The sequence below is a fragment of the Nerophis ophidion genome, linkage group LG22, assembly GCF_033978795.1.
Source record: "Nerophis ophidion isolate RoL-2023_Sa linkage group LG22, RoL_Noph_v1.0, whole genome shotgun sequence".
In the NCBI taxonomy this organism is placed as follows: Eukaryota; Metazoa; Chordata; class Actinopteri; order Syngnathiformes; family Syngnathidae; genus Nerophis; species Nerophis ophidion.
This window is the reverse complement of record NC_084632.1, coordinates 40358804-40381303: the sequence shown is the minus strand read 5'-3', so window position 1 is coordinate 40381303 and position 22500 is coordinate 40358804. Positions and strand designations below refer to the sequence as shown.

The following is a 22500-nucleotide window of genomic DNA, read 5'->3' as shown; positions in this document are numbered from 1 at the left end:
GCAAAACAACCGAAGCGACACTAAGCAACTATTCTATATTTACTCCAGAAAAGCCAACAACGTCCGGAACCACATATGAAAAGAAGACAGGCAAAACTGGGATTACGACAAGCAAAACATCTGGAACAACTACAAACACAACAATGACGACTACAACCAGAAACCCAATACCCACAACCATACCACCAACCATCACAAGCACCACACTTGTAATGACGACAGACCCAACAATGACGACTGCAACCGGAAATCCAATAACAACAACCATACCACCAACCGACACAACCACCACACTTGTAATGACGACAGACCCAACACTGACGACTGCAACCGGAAACCCAATAACCACAACCATACCACCAACCGACACAAGCACCACACTTGTAATGACGACAGACCCAACAATGAGGACTGCAACCGGAAACCCAATACCCACAACCATACCACCAACCAACACAAGCACAACACTTGTAATGACGACAGACCCAAAAATGACAACTGCAACCGGAAACCCAATACCCACACCCATACCACCAACCAACACAACTACCACCCTTGTAAAGACTACAGACCCAACAATGACGACTGCAACCGGAAACCCAATACCCACAAACATTCCACCAACCGACACAACCACCACACTTGTAATGACGACAGACCCAACAATGACGACTGCAACCGGAAATCCAATGACAACAACCATACCACCAACCGACACAACCACCACACTTGTAATGACGACAGACCCAACACTGACGACTGCAACCGGAAACCCAATAACCACAACCATACCACCAACCAACACAAGCACCATACTTGTAATGACGACAGACCCAACAATGACGACTGCTACCGGAAACCCAAAACCAGCAACCATACCATCAACTAACACAACCACCACACTTGTAATGACGACAGACCCAACAATGACGACTGCTACCGGAAACCCAAAACCAGCAACCATACCACCAACCAACACAACTACCACCCTTGTAATGACGACAGACCCAACAATGACGACTGCAACCGGAAACCCAATACCCACACCCATACCACCAACCGACACAACCACCACACTTGTAATGACGACAGACCCAACAATGACGACTGCAACCGGAAATCCAATAACAACAACCATGCCACCAACCGACACAAGCACCACACTTGTAATGACGACAGACCCAACAATGACGACTGCAACCGGAAACCCAATACCCACACCACCAACCAACACAACTACCACCCTTGTAATGACGACAGACCCAACAATGACGACTGCAACCGGAAACCCAATACCCACACCCATACCACCAACCGACACAACCACCACACTTGTAATGACGACAGACCCAACAATGACGACTGCAACCGGAAATCCAATAACAACAACCATGCCACCAACCGACACAAGCACCACACTTGTAATGACGACAGACCCAACAATGACGACTGCAACCGGAAACCCAATACCCACACCACCAACCAACACAACTACCACCCTTGTAATGACGACAGACCCAACAATGAGGACTGCAACCGGAAACCCAATACCCACACCCATACCACCAACCGACACAACCACCACACTTGTAATGACGACAGACCCAACAATGACGACTGCAACCGGAAACCCAATACCCACTACCATACCACCAACCGACACAAGCACCACACTTGTAATGACGACAGACCCAACAATGACGACTGCAACCGGAAACCCAATACTCACATCCATACCACCAACCGACACAAGCACCACACTTGTAATGACGACAGACCCAACAATGACGACTGCAACCGGAAACCCAATACCCACAACCATACCACCAACCAACACAACTCCCACACTTGTAATGACGACAGACCCAACAATGACGACTACAACCGGAAACCCAATACCCACAACCATACCACCAACCGACACAAGCACCACACTTGTAATGACGACAGACCCAACAATGACGACTGCAACCGGAAACCCAATAACAACAACCAGAACACCAACCAACACAAGCACCACCCTTGTAATGACGACAGACCCAACAATGACGACTGCAACCGGAAACCCAATACCCACAACCATACCACCAACCAACACAACTCCCACACTTGTAATGACGACAGACCCAACAATGACGACTACAACCAGAAACCCAATACTCACATCCATACCACCCTCCGACACAAGCACCACACTTGTAATGACGAGAGACCCAACAGTGACGACTGCAACCGGAAACCCAATACCCACAACCATACCACCAACCAACACAACTCCCACACTTGTAATGACAACAGACCCAACAATGACGACCACAACCAGAAACCCAATACTCACATCCATACCACCAACCGACACAAGCACCACACTTGTAATGACGACAGACCCAACAATGACGACTGCAACCGGAAACCCAATAACAACAACCAGAACACCAACCAACACAAGCACCACCCTTGTAATGACGACAGACCCAACAATGACGACTACAACCAGAAACCCAATACCCACAACCATACCACCATCCAACACAACTCCCACACTTGTAATGACGACAGACCCAACAATGACGACTACAACCAGAAACCCAATACCCACAACCATACCACCAACCAACACAACTCCCACACTTGTAATGACGACAGACCCAACAATGACGACTACAACCAGAAACCCAATACTCACATCCATACCACCAACCGACACAAGCACCACACTTGTAATGACGACAGACCCAACAATGACGACTGCAACCGGAAACCCAATACCCACAACCATACCACCAACCAACACAACTCCCACACTTGTAATGACGACAGACCCAACAATGACGACTACAACCGGAAACCCAATACCCACAACCATACCACCAACCGACACAAGCACCACACTTGTAATGACGACAGACCCAACAATGACGACTGCAACCGGAAACCCAATAACAACAACCAGAACACCAACCAACACAAGCACCACCCTTGTAATGACGACAGACCCAACAATGACGACTGCAACCGGAAACCCAATACCCACAACCATACCACCAACCAACACAACTCCCACACTTGTAATGACGACAGACCCAACAATGACGACTACAACCAGAAACCCAATACTCACATCCATACCACCCTCCGACACAAGCACCACACTTGTAATGACGAGAGACCCAACAGTGACGACTGCAACCGGAAACCCAATACCCACAACCATACCACCAACCAACACAACTCCCACACTTGTAATGACGACAGACCCAACAATGACGACTACAACCAGAAACCCAATACTCACATCCATACCACCCTCCGACACAAGCACCACACTTGTAATGACGAGAGACCCAACAGTGACGACTGCAACCGGAAACCCAATACCCACAACCATACCACCAACCAACACAACTCCCACACTTGTAATGACAACAGACCCAACAATGACGACCACAACCAGAAACCCAATACTCACATCCATACCACCAACCGACACAAGCACCACACTTGTAATGACGACAGACCCAACAATGACGACTGCAACCGGAAACCCAATAACAACAACCAGAACACCAACCAACACAAGCACCACCCTTGTAATGACGACAGACCCAACAATGACGACTACAACCAGAAACCCAATACCCACAACCATACCACCAACCAACACAACTCCCACACTTGTAATGACGACAGACCCAACAATGACGACTACAACCAGAAACCCAATACCCACAACCATACCACCAACCAACACAACTCCCACACTTGTAATGACGACAGACCCAACAATGACGACTACAACCAGAAACCCAATACTCACATCCATACCACCAACCGACACAAGCACCACACTTGTAATGACGACAGACCCAACAATGACGACTGCAACCGGAAACCCAATACCCACAACCATACCACCAACCAACACAACTCCCACACTTGTAATGACGACAGACCCAACAATGACGACTACAACCGGAAACCCAATACCCACAACCATACCACCAACCGACACAAGCACCACACTTGTAATGACGACAGACCCAACAATGACGACTGCAACCGGAAACCCAATAACAACAACCAGAACACCAACCAACACAAGCACCACCCTTGTAATGACGACAGACCCAACAATGACGACTGCAACCGGAAACCCAATACCCACAACCATACCACCAACCAACACAACTCCCACACTTGTAATGACGACAGACCCAACAATGACGACTACAACCAGAAACCCAATACTCACATCCATACCACCCTCCGACACAAGCACCACACTTGTAATGACGAGAGACCCAACAGTGACGACTGCAACCGGAAACCCAATACCCACAACCATACCACCAACCAACACAACTCCCACACTTGTAATGACGACAGACCCAACAATGACGACCACAACCAGAAACCCAATACTCACATCCATACCACCAACCGACACAAGCACCACACTTGTAATGACGACAGACCCAACAATGACGACTGCAACTGGAAACCCAATACCCACAACCATACCACCAACCAACACAACTCCCACACTTGTAATGACGACAGACCCAACAATGACGACCACAACCAGAAACCCAATACTCACATCCATACCACCAACCGACACAAGCACCACACTTGTAATGACGACAGACCCAACAATGACGACTGCAACCGGAAACCCAATAACAACAACCAGAACACCAACCAACACAAGCACCACCCTTGTAATGACGACAGACCCAACAATGACGACTACAACCAGAAACCCAATACCCACAACCATACCACCAACCAACACATCTCCCACACTTGTAATGACGACAGACCAAACAATGACGACTACAACCAGAAACCCAATACCCACAACCATACCACCAACCAACACAACCCCCACACTTGTAATGACGACAGACCCAACAATGACGACTACAACCAGAAACCCAATACCCACAACCATACCACCAACCGACACAAGCACCACACTTGTAATGACGACAGACCCAACAATGACGACTGCAACCGGAAACCCAATAACAACAACCAGAACACCAACCAACACAAGCACCACCCTTGTAATGACGACAGACCCAACAATGACGACTGCAACCGGAAACCCAATACCCACAACCATACCACCCTCCGACACAAGCACCACACTTGTAATGACGAGAGACCCAACAGTGACGACTGCAACCGGAAACCCAATACCCACAACCATACCACCAACCAACACAAGCACCACCCTTGTAATGACGACAGACCCAACAGTGACGACTGCAACCGGAAACCAAATACCCACAACCATACCACCAACCAAGACAAGCACCACCCTTGTAATGACGAGAGACCCAACAGTGACGACTGCAACCAGAAACCCAATACCCACAACCGACACAAGCACCACCCTTGTAATGACGACAGACCCAACAGTGACGACTGCAACCGGAAACCCAATACCCACAACCATACCACCAACCAACACAAGCACCACACTTGTAATGACGAGAGACCCAACAGTGACGACTGCAACCGGAAACCCAATACCCACAACCATACCACCAACCGACACAAGCACCACACTTGTAATGACGACAGACCCAACAATGACGACTGCTACCGGAAACCCAAAACCAGCAACCATACCATCAACTATCACAACCACCACCCTTGTAATGACGACAGACCCAACAATGACGACTGCAACCGGAAACCCAATACCCACAACCATACCACCAACCAAGACAAGCACCACCCTTGTAATGACGAGAGACCCAACAGTGACGACTGCAACCGGAAACCCAATACCCACAACCATACCACCAACCAAGACAAGCACCGCCCTTGTAATGACGAGAGACCCAACAATGACGACTGCAACCGGAAACCCAATACCCACAACCGACACAAGCACCACCCTTGTAATGACGACAGACCCAACAATGACGACTGCAACCGGAAACCCAAAACCCACAACCATACCACCAACCAACACAAGCGCCACCCTTGTAATGACGACAGACCCAACAATGACGACTGCTACCGGAAACCCAAAACCAGCAACCATACCATCAACTATCACAACCACCACCCTTGTAATGACGACAGACCCAACAATGACGACTGCAACCGGAAACCCAAAACCCACAACCATACCACCAACCAACACAAGCGCCACCCTTGTAATGACGACAGACCCAACAATGACGACTGCTACCGGAAACCCAAAACCAGCAACCATACCATCAACTATCACAACCACCACCCTTGTAATGACGACAGACCCAACAATGACGACTGCAACCGGAAACCCAATACCCACAACCATACCACCAAACAACACAAGCACAACACTTGTAATGACGACAGACCCAACAATGACGCCTGCAACCGGAAACCCAATACCCACAAGCATACCACCAACCAACACAAGCACCACACTTTCAACAGTAAGCACAACAAATAGTAACGTCACCCGGACAATCCCAATCCAAAACACAAATACCACACTTGTAATGACGACAGACCCAATAATGACTGCAACTGGAAACCCAATACCCACAACCATACCACCAACCAACACAAGCACCACACTTTCAACAGTAAGCACAACAAATAGTAACGTCACCCGGACAATCCCAATCCAAAACACAAATACCACACTTGTAATGACGACAGACCCAATAATGACTGCAACCGGAAACCCAATACCCACAACCATACCACCAACCGACACAAGCACCACACTTTCAACAGTAAGCACAACAAATAGTAACGTCACCCGGACAATCCCAATCCAAAACACAAATACCACCCTTGTAATGACGACAGACCCAACAAAGACGACTACAACTGGAAACCAAATACCCACAACCATACCACCAACCAACACAACTACCACACTTGTAATGACGACAGACCCAAAAATGACGCCTGCAACCGGAAACCCAATACCCACAACCATACCACCAACCGACACAAGCACCACACTTCCAACAGTAAGCACAACAAATAGTGGCATCACTCGGACAATCCCAATCCGAAACACAAATACCACCCTTGTAATGACGACAGACCCAACAATGACGACTGCAACCGGAAACCCAATACCCACAACCATACCACCAACCAACACAAGCACCACCCTTGTAATGACGACAGACCCAACAATGACGACAACTCCCAACATAATTACAACCATGGCCACAACATCCGGAACAACGACAGACCCAACAATGACGACTACAACTGGAATCCCAATACTCACACCCATACCACCAACCAGCACAACTACCACCCTTGTAATGACGACAGACCCAACAATGACGACTACAACTGGAAACCCAATACCCACAACCAACACAACTACCACTCTTGTAATGACGACAGACCCAACAATGACGCCTGCAACCGGAAACCCAATACCCACACCCATACCACCAACCAACACAAGCACCACACTTTCAACAGTAAGCACAACAAATAGTAACGTCACCCGGACAATCCCAATCCAAAACACAAATATCACACTTGTAATGACGACAGACCCAACAATGACGGCTACAACTGGAAACCCAATACCCACAACCATACCACCAACCAACACAACTACCACCCTTGTAATGACGCCAGACCCAACAATGACGACTACAACTGGAAACCCAATACCCACAAGCATACCACCAACCAACACAAGCACCACACTTTCAACAGTAAGCACAACAAATAGTAACATCACCCGGACAATCCCAATCCAAAACACAAATACCACACTTGTAATGACGACAGACACAACAATGACGACAACTCCCAACATAATTACAACCATGGCCACAACATCCGGAACAACGACAGACCCAACAATGACGACTACAACTGGAAACCCAATACTCACACCCATACCACCAACCAGCACAACTACCACCCTTGTAATGACGACAGACCCAACAATGACGACTACAACTGGAAACCCAATACCCACACCCATACCACCAACCAACACAAGCACCACACTTGTAATGACGACAGACCCAACAATGACGACAACTCCCAACATAATTACAACCATGGCCACAACATCCGGAACAACGACAGACCCAACAATGACGACTACAACTGGAAACCCAATACTCACACCCATACCACCAACCGGCACAACTACCACCCTTGTGATGACGACAGACCCAACAATGACGCCTGCAACCGGAAACCCAATACCCACAAGCATACCACCAACCAACACAAGCACCACACTTTCAACAGTAAGCACAACAAATAGTAACGTCACCCGGACAATCCCAATCCAAAACACAAATACCACACTTGTAATGACGACAGACCCAATAATGACGACAACTCCCAACATAATTACAACCATGGCCACAACATCCGGAACAACGACAGACCCAACAATGACGACTACAACTGGAATCCCAATACTCACACCCATACCACCAACCAGCACAACTACCACCCTTGTAATGACGACAGACCCAACAATGACGACTACAACTGGAAACCCAATACCCACAACCAACACAACTACCACTCTTGTAATGACGACAGACCCAACAATGACGCCTGCAACCGGAAACCCAATACCCACAACCATACCACCAACCAACACAAGCACCACACTTTCAACAGTAAGCACAACAAATAGTAACGTCACCCGGACAATCCCAATCCAAAACACAAATATCACACTTGTAATGACGACAGACCCAACAATGACGGCTACAACTGGAAACCCAATACCCACAACCATACCACCAACCAACACAACTACCACCCTTGTAATGACGCCAGACCCAACAATGACGACTACAACTGGAAACCCAATACCCACAAGCATACCACCAACCAACACAAGCACCACACTTTCAACAGTAAGCACAACAAATAGTAACATCACCCGGACAATCCCAATCCAAAACACAAATACCACACTTGTAATGACGACAGACACAACAATGACGACAACTCCCAACATAATTACAACCATGGCCACAACATCCGGAACAACGACAGACCCAACAATGACGACTACAACTGGAAACCCAATACTCACACCCATACCACCAACCAGCACAACTACCACCCTTGTAATGACGACAGACCCAACAATGACGACTACAACTGGAAACCCAATACCCACACCCATACCACCAACCAACACAAGCACCACACTTGTAATGACGACAGACCCAACAATGACGACAACTCCCAACATAATTACAACCATGGCCACAACATCCGGAACAACGACAGACCCAACAATGACGACTACAACTGGAAACCCAATACTCACACCCATACCACCAACCGGCACAACTACCACCCTTGTGATGACGACAGACCCAACAATGACGCCTGCAACCGGAAACCCAATACCCACAAGCATACCACCAACCAACACAAGCACCACACTTTCAACAGTAAGCACAACAAATAGTAACATCACCCGGACAATCCCAATCCAAAACACAAATACCACACTTGTAATGACGACAGACACAACAATGACGACAACTCCCAACATAATTACAACCATGGCCACAACATCCGGAACAACGACAGACCCAACAATGACGACTACAACTGGAAACCCAATACTCACACCCATACCACCAACCAGCACAACTACCACCCTTGTAATGACGACAGACCCAACAATGACGACTACAACTGGAAACCCAATACCCACACCCATACCACCAACCAACACAAGCACCACACTTGTAATGACGACAGACCCAACAATGACGACAACTCCCAACATAATTACAACCATGGCCACAACATCCGGAACAACGACAGACCCAACAATGACGACTACAACTGGAAACCCAATACTCACACCCATACCACCAACCGGCACAACTACCACCCTTGTGATGACGACAGACCCAACAATGACGCCTGCAACCGGAAACCCAATACCCACAAGCATACCACCAACCAACACAAGCACCACACTTTCAACAGTAAGCACAACAAATAGTAACGTCACCCGGACAATCCCAATCCAAATCACAAATACCACACTTGTAATGACGACAGACCCAATAATGACGACAACTCCCAACATAATTACAACCATGGCCACAACATCCGGAACAACGACAGACCCAACAATGACGACTACAACTGGAATCCCAATACCCACAACCATACCACCAACCAACACAAGCACCACACTTTCAACAGTAAGCACAACAAATAGTAACGTCACCCGGACAATCCCAATCCAAATCACAAATACCACACTTGTAATGACGACAGACCCAATAATGACGACAACTCCCAACATAATTACAACCATGGCCACAACATCCGGAACAACGACAGACCCAACAATGACGACTACAACTGGAATCCCAATACTCACACCCATACCACCAACCAGCACAAGCACCACCCTTGTAATGACGACAGACCCAACAATGACGACTACAACTGGAAACCCAATACCCACACCCATACCACCAACAAACACAAGCACCACACTTGTAATGACGACAGACCCAACAATGACGACAACTCCCAACATAATTACAACCATGGCCACAACATCCGGAACAACGACAGACCCAACAATGACAACTACAACTGGAAACCCAATACTCACACCCATACCACCAACCAGCACAACTACCACCCTTGTAATGACGACAGACCCAACAATGACGCCTGCAACCGGAAACCCAATACCCACAAGCATACCACCAACCAACACAAGCACCACACTTTCAACAGTAAGCACAACAAATACTAACGTCACCCGGACAATCCCAATCCAAAACACAAATACCACACTTGTAATGACGACAGACACAACAATGACGACAACTCCCAACATAATTACAACCATGGCCACAACATCCGGAACAACGACAGACCCAACAATGACGACTACAACTGGAAACCCAATACTCACACCCATACCACCAACCGGCACAACTACCACCCTTGTGATGACGACAGACCCAACAATGACGCCTGCAACCGGAAACCCAATACCCACAAGCATACCACCAACCAACACAAGCACCACACTTTCAACAGTAAGCACAACAAATAGTAACGTCACCCGGACAATCCCAATCCAAAACACAAATACCACACTTGTAATGACGACAGACCCAATAATGACGACAACTCCCAACATAATTACAACCATGGCCACAACATCCGGAACAACGACAGACCCAACAATGACGACTACAACTGGAATCCCAATACTCACACCCATACCACCAACCAGCACAACTACCACCCTTGTAATGACGACAGACCCAACAATGACGACTACAACTGGAAACCCAATACCCACAACCAACACAACTACCACTCTTGTAATGACGACAGACCCAACAATGACGCCTGCAACCGGAAACCCAATACCCACAACCATACCACCAACCAACACAAGCACCACACTTTCAACAGTAAGCACAACAAATAGTAACGTCACCCGGACAATCCCAATCCAAAACACAAATATCACACTTGTAATGACGACAGACCCAACAATGACGGCTACAACTGGAAACCCAATACCCACAAGCATACCACCAACCAACACAAGCACCACACTTTCAACAGTAAGCACAACAAATAGTAACATCACCCGGACAATCCCAATCCAAAACACAAATACCACACTTGTAATGACGACAGACACAACAATGACGACAACTCCCAACATAATTACAACCATGGCCACAACATCCGGAACAACGACAGACCCAACAATGACGACTACAACTGGAAACCCAATACTCACACCCATACCACCAACCAGCACAACTACCACCCTTGTAATGACGACAGACCCAACAATGACGACTACAACTGGAAACCCAATACCCACACCCATACCACCAACCAACACAAGCACCACACTTGTAATGACGACAGACCCAACAATGACGACAACTCCCAACATAATTACAACCATGGCCACAACATCCGGAACAACGACAGACCCAACAATGACGACTACAACTGGAAACCCAATACTCACACCCATACCACCAACCGGCACAACTACCACCCTTGTGATGACGACAGACCCAACAATGACGCCTGCAACCGGAAACCCAATACCCACAAGCATACCACCAACCAACACAAGCACCACACTTTCAACAGTAAGCACAACAAATAGTAACGTCACCCGGACAATCCCAATCCAAATCACAAATACCACACTTGTAATGACGACAGACCCAATAATGACGACAACTCCCAACATAATTACAACCATGGCCACAACATCCGGAACAACGACAGACCCAACAATGACGACTACAACTGGAATCCCAATACCCACAACCATACCACCAACCAACACAAGCACCACACTTTCAACAGTAAGCACAACAAATAGTAACATCACCCGGACAATCCCAATCCAAAACACAAATACCACACTTGTAATGACGACAGACACAACAATGACGACAACTCCCAACATAATTACAACCATGGCCACAACATCCGGAACAACGACAGACCCAACAATGACGACTACAACTGGAAACCCAATACTCACACCCATACCACCAACCAGCACAAGCACCACCCTTGTAATGACGACAGACCCAACAATGACGACTACAACTGGAAACCCAATACCCACACCCATACCACCAACCAACACAAGCACCACACTTGTAATGACGACAGACCCAACAATGACGACAACTCCCAACATAATTACAACCATGGCCACAACATCCGGAACAACGACAGACCCAACAATGACGACTACAACTGGAAACCCAATACTCACACCCATACCACCAACCAGCACAACTACCACCCTTGTAATGACGACAGACCCAACAATGACGCCTGCAACCGGAAACCCAATACCCACAAGCATACCACCAACCAACACAAGCACCACACTTTCAACAGTAAGCACAACAAATACTAACGTCACCCGGACAATCCCAATCCAAAACACAAATACCACACTTGTAATGACGACAGACACAACAATGACGACAACTCCCAACATAATTACAACCATGGCCACAACATCCGGAACAACGACAGACCCAACAATGACGACTACAACTGGAAACCCAATACTCACACCCATACCACCAACCAGCACAAGCACCACCCTTGTAATGACGACAGACCCAACAATGACGACTACAACTGGAAACCAAATACCCACACCCATACCACCAACCAACACAAGCACCACACTTGTAATGACGACAGACCCAACAATGACGACAACTCCCAACATAATTACAACCATGGCCACAACATCCGGAACAACGACAGACCCAACAATGACGACTACAACTGGAAACCCAATACTCACACCCATACCACCAACCGGCACAACTACCACCCTTGTGATGACGACAGACCCAACAATGACGCCTGCAACCGGAAACCCAATACCCACAAGCATACCACCAACCAACACAAGCACCACACTTTCAACAGTAAGCACAACAAATAGTAACGTCACCCGGACAATCCCAATCCAAAACACAAATACCACACTTGTAATGACGACAGACCCAATAATGACGACAACTCCCAACATAATTACAACCATGGCCACAACATCCGGAACAACGACAGACCCAACAATGACGACTACAACTGGAATCCCAATACTCACACCCATACCACCAACCAGCACAACTACCACCCTTGTAATGACGACAGACCCAACAATGACGACTACAACTGGAAACCCAATACCCACAACCAACACAACTACCACTCTTGTAATGACGACAGACCCAACAATGACGCCTGCAACCGGAAACCCAATACCCACAACCATACCACCAACCAACACAAGCACCACACTTTCAACAGTAAGCACAACAAATAGTAACGTCACCCGGACAATCCCAATCCAAAACACAAATATCACACTTGTAATGACGACAGACCCAACAATGACGGCTACAACTGGAAACCCAATACCCACAACCATACCACCAACCAACACAACTACCACCCTTGTAATGACGCCAGACCCAACAATGACGACTACAACTGGAAACCCAATACCCACAAGCATACCACCAACCAACACAAGCACCACACTTTCAACAGTAAGCACAACAAATAGTAACATCACCCGGACAATCCCAATCCAAAACACAAATACCACACTTGTAATGACGACAGACACAACAATGACGACAACTCCCAACATAATTACAACCATGGCCACAACATCCGGAACAACGACAGACCCAACAATGACGACTACAACTGGAAACCCAATACTCACACCCATACCACCAACCAGCACAACTACCACCCTTGTAATGACGACAGACCCAACAATGACGACTACAACTGGAAACCCAATACCCACACCCATACCACCAACCAACACAAGCACCACACTTGTAATGACGACAGACCCAACAATGACGACAACTCCCAACATAATTACAACCATGGCCACAACATCCGGAACAACGACAGACCCAACAATGACGACTACAACTGGAAACCCAATACTCACACCCATACCACCAACCGGCACAACTACCACCCTTGTGATGACGACAGACCCAACAATGACGCCTGCAACCGGAAACCCAATACCCACAAGCATACCACCAACCAACACAAGCACCACACTTTCAACAGTAAGCACAACAAATAGTAACGTCACCCGGACAATCCCAATCCAAAACACAAATACCACACTTGTAATGACGACAGACCCAATAATGACGACAACTCCCAACATAATTACAACCATGGCCACAACATCCGGAACAACGACAGACCCAACAATGACGACTACAACTGGAAACCCAATACCCACAACCATACCACCAACCAACACAAGCACCACACTTTCAACAGTAAGCACAACAAATAGTAACATCACCCGGACAATCCCAATCCAAAACACAAATACCACACTTGTAATGACGACAGACACAACAATGACGACAACTCCCAACATAATTACAACCATGGCCACAACATCCGGAACAACGACAGACCCAACAATGACGACTACAACTGGAAACCCAATACTCACACCCATACCACCAACCAGCACAAGCACCACCCTTGTAATGACGACAGACCCAACAATGACGACTACAACTGGAAACCCAATACCCACACCCATACCACCAACCAACACAAGCACCACACTTGTAATGACGACAGACCCAACAATGACGACAACTCCCAACATAATTACAACCATGGCCACAACATCAGGAACAACGACAAACACAACAATGACAACTACAACTGGAAACCCAATACTCACACCCATACCACCAACCAACACAAGCACCACACTTGTAATGACGACAGACCCAACAATGACGACAACTCCCAACATAATTACAACCATGGCCACAACATCAGGAACAACGACAAACACAACAATGACAACTACAACTGGAAACCCAATACTCACACCCATACCACCAACCAGCACAAGCACCACCCTTGTAATGACGACAGACCCAACAATGACGACTACAACTGGAAACCAAATACCCACACCCATACCACCAACCAACACAACTACCACTCTTGTAATGACGACAGACCCAACAATGACGCCTGCAACCGGAAACCCAATACCCACAACCATACCACCAACCAACACAAGCACCACACTTTCAACAGTAAGCACAACAAATAGCAACGTCACCCGGACAATCCCAATCCAAAACACAAATACCACACTTGTAATGACGACAGACACAACAATGACGACAACTCCCAACATAATTACAACCATGCCCACAACATCCGGAACAACGACAAACACAACAATGATGACCACTCTGAACATGACTACAACCATGGCCACAACATCCGGAACAACGACAAACACAACAATGATGACCACTCCGAACATGACTACAACCATGCCCACAACATCCGGAACAACGACAAACACAACAATGATGACCACTCCGAACATGACTACAACCATGGCCACAACATCCGGAACAACGACAAACATAACAATGATGACCACTCCGAACATGACTACAACCATGCCCACAACATCCGGAACAACGACAAACACAACAATGATGACCACTCCGAACATGACTACAACCATGCCCACAACATCCGGAACAACGACAAACACAACAATGATGACCACTCCGAACATGACTACAACCATGCCCACAACATCCGGAACAACGACAAACACAACAATGATGACCACTCCCAACATGACTACAACCATGCCCACAACATCTGGAACAACGACAAACACAACCATGCCCACAACATCCGGAACAACGACAAACATAACAATGATGACCACTCCAAACATGACTACAACCATGGCCACAACATCCGGAACAACGACAAACACAACCATGGCTACAACATCCGGAACAACGACAAACACAACAATGACGACAACTCCCAACATGACTACAACCATGCCCACAACATCTGGAACAACGACAAACACAACCATGCCCACAACATCTGGAACAACGACAAACACAACCATGCCCACAACATCCGGAACAACAACAAACATAACAATGATGACCACTCCGAACATGACTACAACCATGCCCACAACATCCGGAACAACGACAAACACAACCATGGCCACAACATCCGGAACAACGACAAACACAACCATGGCCACGACATCCGGAACAACGACAAACACAACAATGACGACAACTCCCAACATGACTACAACCATGCCCACAACATCTGGAACAACGACAAACACAACCATGCCCACAACATCTGGAACAACGACAAACACAACCATGCCCACAACATCCGGAACAACGACAAACATAACAATGATGACCACTCCGAACATGACTACAACCATGCCCACAACATCCGGAACAACGACAAACACAACCATGGCCACAACATCCGGAACAACGACAAACACAACCATGACGACCACGTCAATGAACATGACTACAACCATGCCCACAACATCCGGAACAACGACAAACACAACCATGACGACCACGTCAATGAACATGACCACACCCACAACCATACCACCAACCAACACAAGCACCAGACTTGTAACGACGACAGACCCAACAATGACGACAACTCCCAACATAAACACAACCATGACCACAACATCTGGAACAAACACGAGCACAACAATGACTCCGTCAACAACCACACCCTTGGCTACCACTTCCACGTCACCCCAAAGCACAACAACTCCAACCACTGCTCCCACCATCTTGACAAGTAGCCTCATGGCTCTTACAGGTACGTGACTCTTTACCATATTTGCTATGTTTCATAGCCGCACATATAATCCGTAGCTATACAATTTCACCAAAATGGTGAATAGGCATTGTCGTATAGATTCCGTGTTCATCAAATTCTGATCGTTTTGCCGTTTCTTTGCCTTCCCGACTCCCGACAGGCCCCGTGTCCTTGGCTCATTTCAAGATGACCTTAAACGTGGGCAACGGCGTCAGCGACGAGACGATAGTTGAACTCGTCGAATCGGTAAGAAAAACCTCGGTGATGTTAGTTTGGCAGCATACCAGCTTGGGGAAGGTGCAATGGGTAAAGAATTCATCTTTCAATTATGACTTAAACCAGGTCGCCCGTAAGGACCAGATGAGTCGCCCGCTGGCCTGTTCTAAAAATAGCTCAAATAGCAGCACTTACCAGTGAGCTGCCTCTATTTTTAAAATTGTATTTATTTACTAGCAAGCTGGTCTCGCTTTGCTCGACATTTTTAATTCTAAGAGAGACAAAACTCAAATGGAATTTGAAAATCCAAGAAAATATTTTAAAGACTTGGTCTTCACTTGTTTAAATAAATTCATTTACTTTACTTCTTATAACTGTCAGAAAGACAAATTTTAGAGAAAAAAATACAACCTTAAAAATGATTTTAGGATTTTTAAACACATACCTTTTTACCTTTTAAATCCCTTCCTCTTCTTTCCTGACAATTTAAATCAATGTTCAAGTAAATTTATTGTTTTTATTGTAAAGAATAATAAATACATTTTAATTTAATTCATCATTTTAGCTTCTTTGTGAAATATTTCTTCAAACTTATGATTAATATTTAAAAAAAATTATTCTGGCAAATTTAAATCATCCGTAGAATCAAATTTGAATCTCATTTCCGAGTCTTTTGAATTTCTTTTAAAAAAAAATTCCGGAAAATCTAGAAGAAATAATGATTTGTCTTTGTTAGAAATATAGCTTGGTCCAATTTGTTATATATTCTAACAAAGTGCAGATTGGATTTTAACTTATTTAAAACATGTCATCAAAATTCTAAAATTAATCTTAATTAGGAAAAATTACTAATGATGTTCCATACATTTTTTTTTTCCCAAAAAGAATCGAATTAGCTAGTTTTTCTCTTCATTTTTTTTGGGTTGAATTTTGAATGTCAAATTTTAAATTTTCTTTTTTAGTGTGTTTTCTCCTTTTTTAAACCGTTCATTTAAGTGTTTTTTCATCATTTATTCTCTACAAAAAACCTACCGTAAAAAGAAAAAAAAATGTACGACAGAATGACGGACAGAAATACCCTTTTTTTTTTTATATATATAGATTTATTTATTAAAAGGTAAATTGAGCAAATTGGCTATTTCTGGCAATTTATTTAAGTGTGTATCAAACTGGTAGCCCTTGGCATTAATCAGTACCCAAGAAGTAGCTCTGACTTAAATGCTTCAATTAATTATAATTGGAAACAAACACACACACTTTTAAATGTGTCTTTCATTTTTCATTTAAAAGTAAATGTACTTACAGTACTTAATCATTTTTATCAATTTTTGATTTCAATATTTCATTTAATGAATTATCACATTGACGGCATTCAATCAATCAATCAGTTTATTCATATAGCCCTAAATCACAAGTGTCTCAAAGGGCTGCACAAGCCAAAACGACATCCTCGGTTCAGAGCCCACAAAAGGGCAAGGAAAAACTCACAACCCAGTGGGATGTCAGTGTGAATGACTATGAGAAACCTTGGAGAGGACCGCAGATGTGGGTGACCCCCGCCCCCTCCTCTAGGGGGAGACCGGATGCAATGGTCGAGTGGGTCTGGCATAATATTGTGAAAGTCCAGTCCATAGTGGATCTAAAATAGTGAGAGTCCAGTCCATAGTGGATCTAACATAATAGTGAGAGTCCAGTCCATAGTGGATCTAACATAATAGTGTGAGAGTCCAGTCCATAGTGGATCTAACATAATAGTGTGAGAGTTCAGTCCATAGTGGATCTAACATAATTGTGAGAGTCCAGTCCATAGTGGATCTAACATAATAGTGAGTGTCCAGGCCATAGTGGATCTAACATAATAGTGTGAGAGTCCAGTCCATAGTGGATCTAACATAATAGTGTGAGAGTCCAGTCCATAGTGGATCTAACATAATAGTGTGAGAGTCCAGTCCATAGTGGATCTAACATAATAGTGTGAGAGTTCAGTCCATAGTGGATCCAACATAATAGTGAGAGTCCAGTCCATAGAGGATCTAACATAATAGTGAGAGTCCAGTCCATAGTGGATTCAAGATAATAGTGAGAGTCCAGTCCACAGTGGATCTAACATAGTAGTGTGAGAGTCCAGTCCATAGTGGATTCAAGATAATAGTGAGAGTCCAGTCCACAGTGGATCTAACATAATAGTGTGAGAGTCCAGTCCATAGTGGATCCAAGATAATAGTGAGAGTCCAGTCCACATTGGATCCAGCATAATAGTGTGAGTCCAGTCCATAGTGGATCTAACATAATAGTGTGAGAGTCCAGTCCATAGTGGATCTAACATAATAGTGAGAGTCCAGTCCATAGTGGATCTAACATAATAGTGTGAGAGTCCAGTCCATAGTGGATCCAACATAATAGTGAGAGTCCAGTCTATAGTGGATCTAACATAATAGTGAGAGTCCAGTCCATAGTGGATCTAACATAATAGTGTGTGGTCATTAAATATGAATTCTGAGATATGTTCTTCACAGAAAATGAGCCAAAGTCAGTGAGTCTCAGTTTGAAAAATTAATTAACTGTATCATTTTTCTTTCAATAAAAAATGAAAACAGGTCACAAAGAGTTGTAGTATTTTCATACTCCAAGTATAAAACATGTTTGGCCATTTGGATTTGGATTTATTTTTTCATTAATTTGAAGAAATTCCAGTTTTTGTCCATCACTAGCCACTTCCAGTCAATAGAATCTTCTGCGAAGGATTTAACCATGAAATCAATAAATCCTTAAAATATGAACATCATCATACAATAATTGTACATTTACATGTACATTGATTCCAGTTACAATTAACACTTCAGTAATGACTTAAATATCGATTTTTGTCTCTATTGACCCTCCACAACTAACCGTACAAGTACTTTAAATCGGAAACTATAACGCTGCATTGTTTTTTTCCCATTTAGTTTTTCAGAGAACGCATTCCGAATGGAAACACATTCGGCCTCAGTGTGACCGACATTCAGCGAAATCCCTAGTAAAAGAAGAAGTTGGAGTTCAACCCACCCCACTAAGAAGCGGTGAGCAGCAACTCGGTTGTTATGTGCTCGAACTTGGGGGGGGGGCAACCGTCTTGCTCAAGGACACAAGGGCAGAGAGCGGGATGACTGTCAGAATAATTGTATCTATATCATCTTTGAGGACTTTCTATCACAGAACTTTGTGTTTCAACGAGTTTCCGGCGAGCAGACAAACGCCGTCTTTGATCTTACCAATCAAAAGACTTGTAAAACTCCTCTGTATAGGATAGGAAGCGACATTAAGGTGTCGGTTTCTTTGCTGTGTTGGTAATCCACAGGAAGATTTTGCCTTGACCCGGGGTCTACAAAGCCGAGAGGAAGCAGGACCTGACCCCCCTCCCAGGCACCTTTCCTTTGAACTGTTTTGTGTGTTGGATCACCACATATTATTGTTTATACTTCCACTCTGTCGTTCTACGCTCTTATTTCCTGTTTAGTCAGTCATCATGGTTGCTCATTGGGCCCACCTGCTAATCACGGTTTCTGCACACCTGTCACTTTTTGATTACTTCCCTATTTAAGCCCGTCCCTTTTCATTATTCTTTCTGGGACTCTAATTTGCCCGCGGGAAACAGTGAGGACTCATCCGTCGTACGTATTTTCTCGCTAGCTCTTACGCTAAGCCACAGTTTTTGTTTACTCTTCCTAGCTTTCACGCTAGCGTCTTTTGTTTACCTTTTGTCTTTACACCAGTGTTTTTGTTCCGAGCCTTTTTATTATTTAATAAATCCATTTATATCTTACCTTTGCTGTGTTCTGCTTCGACGAAGAGTCTTCACATTGGGACCAAAGGCAGCGGCTGTTTATGACCCCCACGCCTTTGGAAACAGCTGTTGCTATGTAATTAGGGAAAGTCCAAATAAAAGAGGCGTACAATCTTTTGTCAGAGCGTAACAATATACACATACATACATATACACACACACACACACACATATATTTATCACATATATACATATATTTATATATATACACACACTATGTATATGTACATATATATACACACATATCTACATATATATATACACACATATATATATATATATACACACACACATTTATCACATATATTTATATATATACACACACTATGTATATGTACATATATATACACATACATATACACACACACAAATATATATACATACACACATATACATATACATATATACACATATATATATATATATATATATATATATACACATATATACACATACACATATATACACATATATATATATACATATATACACATATATATATATACATATATACACATATATATATATACATATATACACACATATATATATACACATATACACATATATATATACATATATACACACATATATATATATACACATATATATACATATACATATATATATATACACATATATATACATATATATATACACATATATATACATATATATATACACATATATATACACATATATATACATATATATATACACATATATATATACACATATATATATACACATATATATATATATATACATATATATATATACACATATATATATATATACACATACACATACATATACACATATATACATATACACACACACACACACACACACACACACACACACACACACACACACACACACACACACACACACACACACACACACACACACACACACACACACACACACACACACACACACACACACACACACACGACGTGGGTCCACCTTTTGCAGCTATTAGAGCTCCAACTCTTCCGGGAAGGCTGTCCACAAGGTTGCGGATTTTCCACCATTTTTCCAGAAGCACATTGGTGAGGTCACACACTGATGTTGGTGGAGAAGGCCTGGCTCTCAGTCTCCGTTCTAATTCATCCCAAAGGTGTTCTAATCGGATTCAGGTCAGGACTCTGTGCAGGCCAGTCAAGTTCATCCACACCAGATTCTGTCATCCATGT

General features: G+C 44.7%; 1 protein-coding gene across 1 annotated transcript in view; it reads left to right on the top strand.

Moving 5' to 3' along the window:
• LOC133540971 (GATA zinc finger domain-containing protein 14-like) overlaps positions 1-21399 on the top strand; it is a 34753-nt gene extending 13354 nt beyond the window's left edge. Inside the window, exons 2-5 of the mRNA XM_061884057.1 lie at positions 12997-13212; positions 15733-17259; positions 17420-17505; positions 20424-21399. Coding sequence (XP_061740041.1) covers positions 12997-13212; positions 15733-17242 — 1726 coding nt within the window. The 3' untranslated portion in view covers positions 17243-17259; positions 17420-17505; positions 20424-21399. The remainder of the gene's footprint in view (positions 1-12996; positions 13213-15732; positions 17260-17419; positions 17506-20423) is intronic.
• Positions 21400-22500: the final 1101 nt, after the last annotated feature.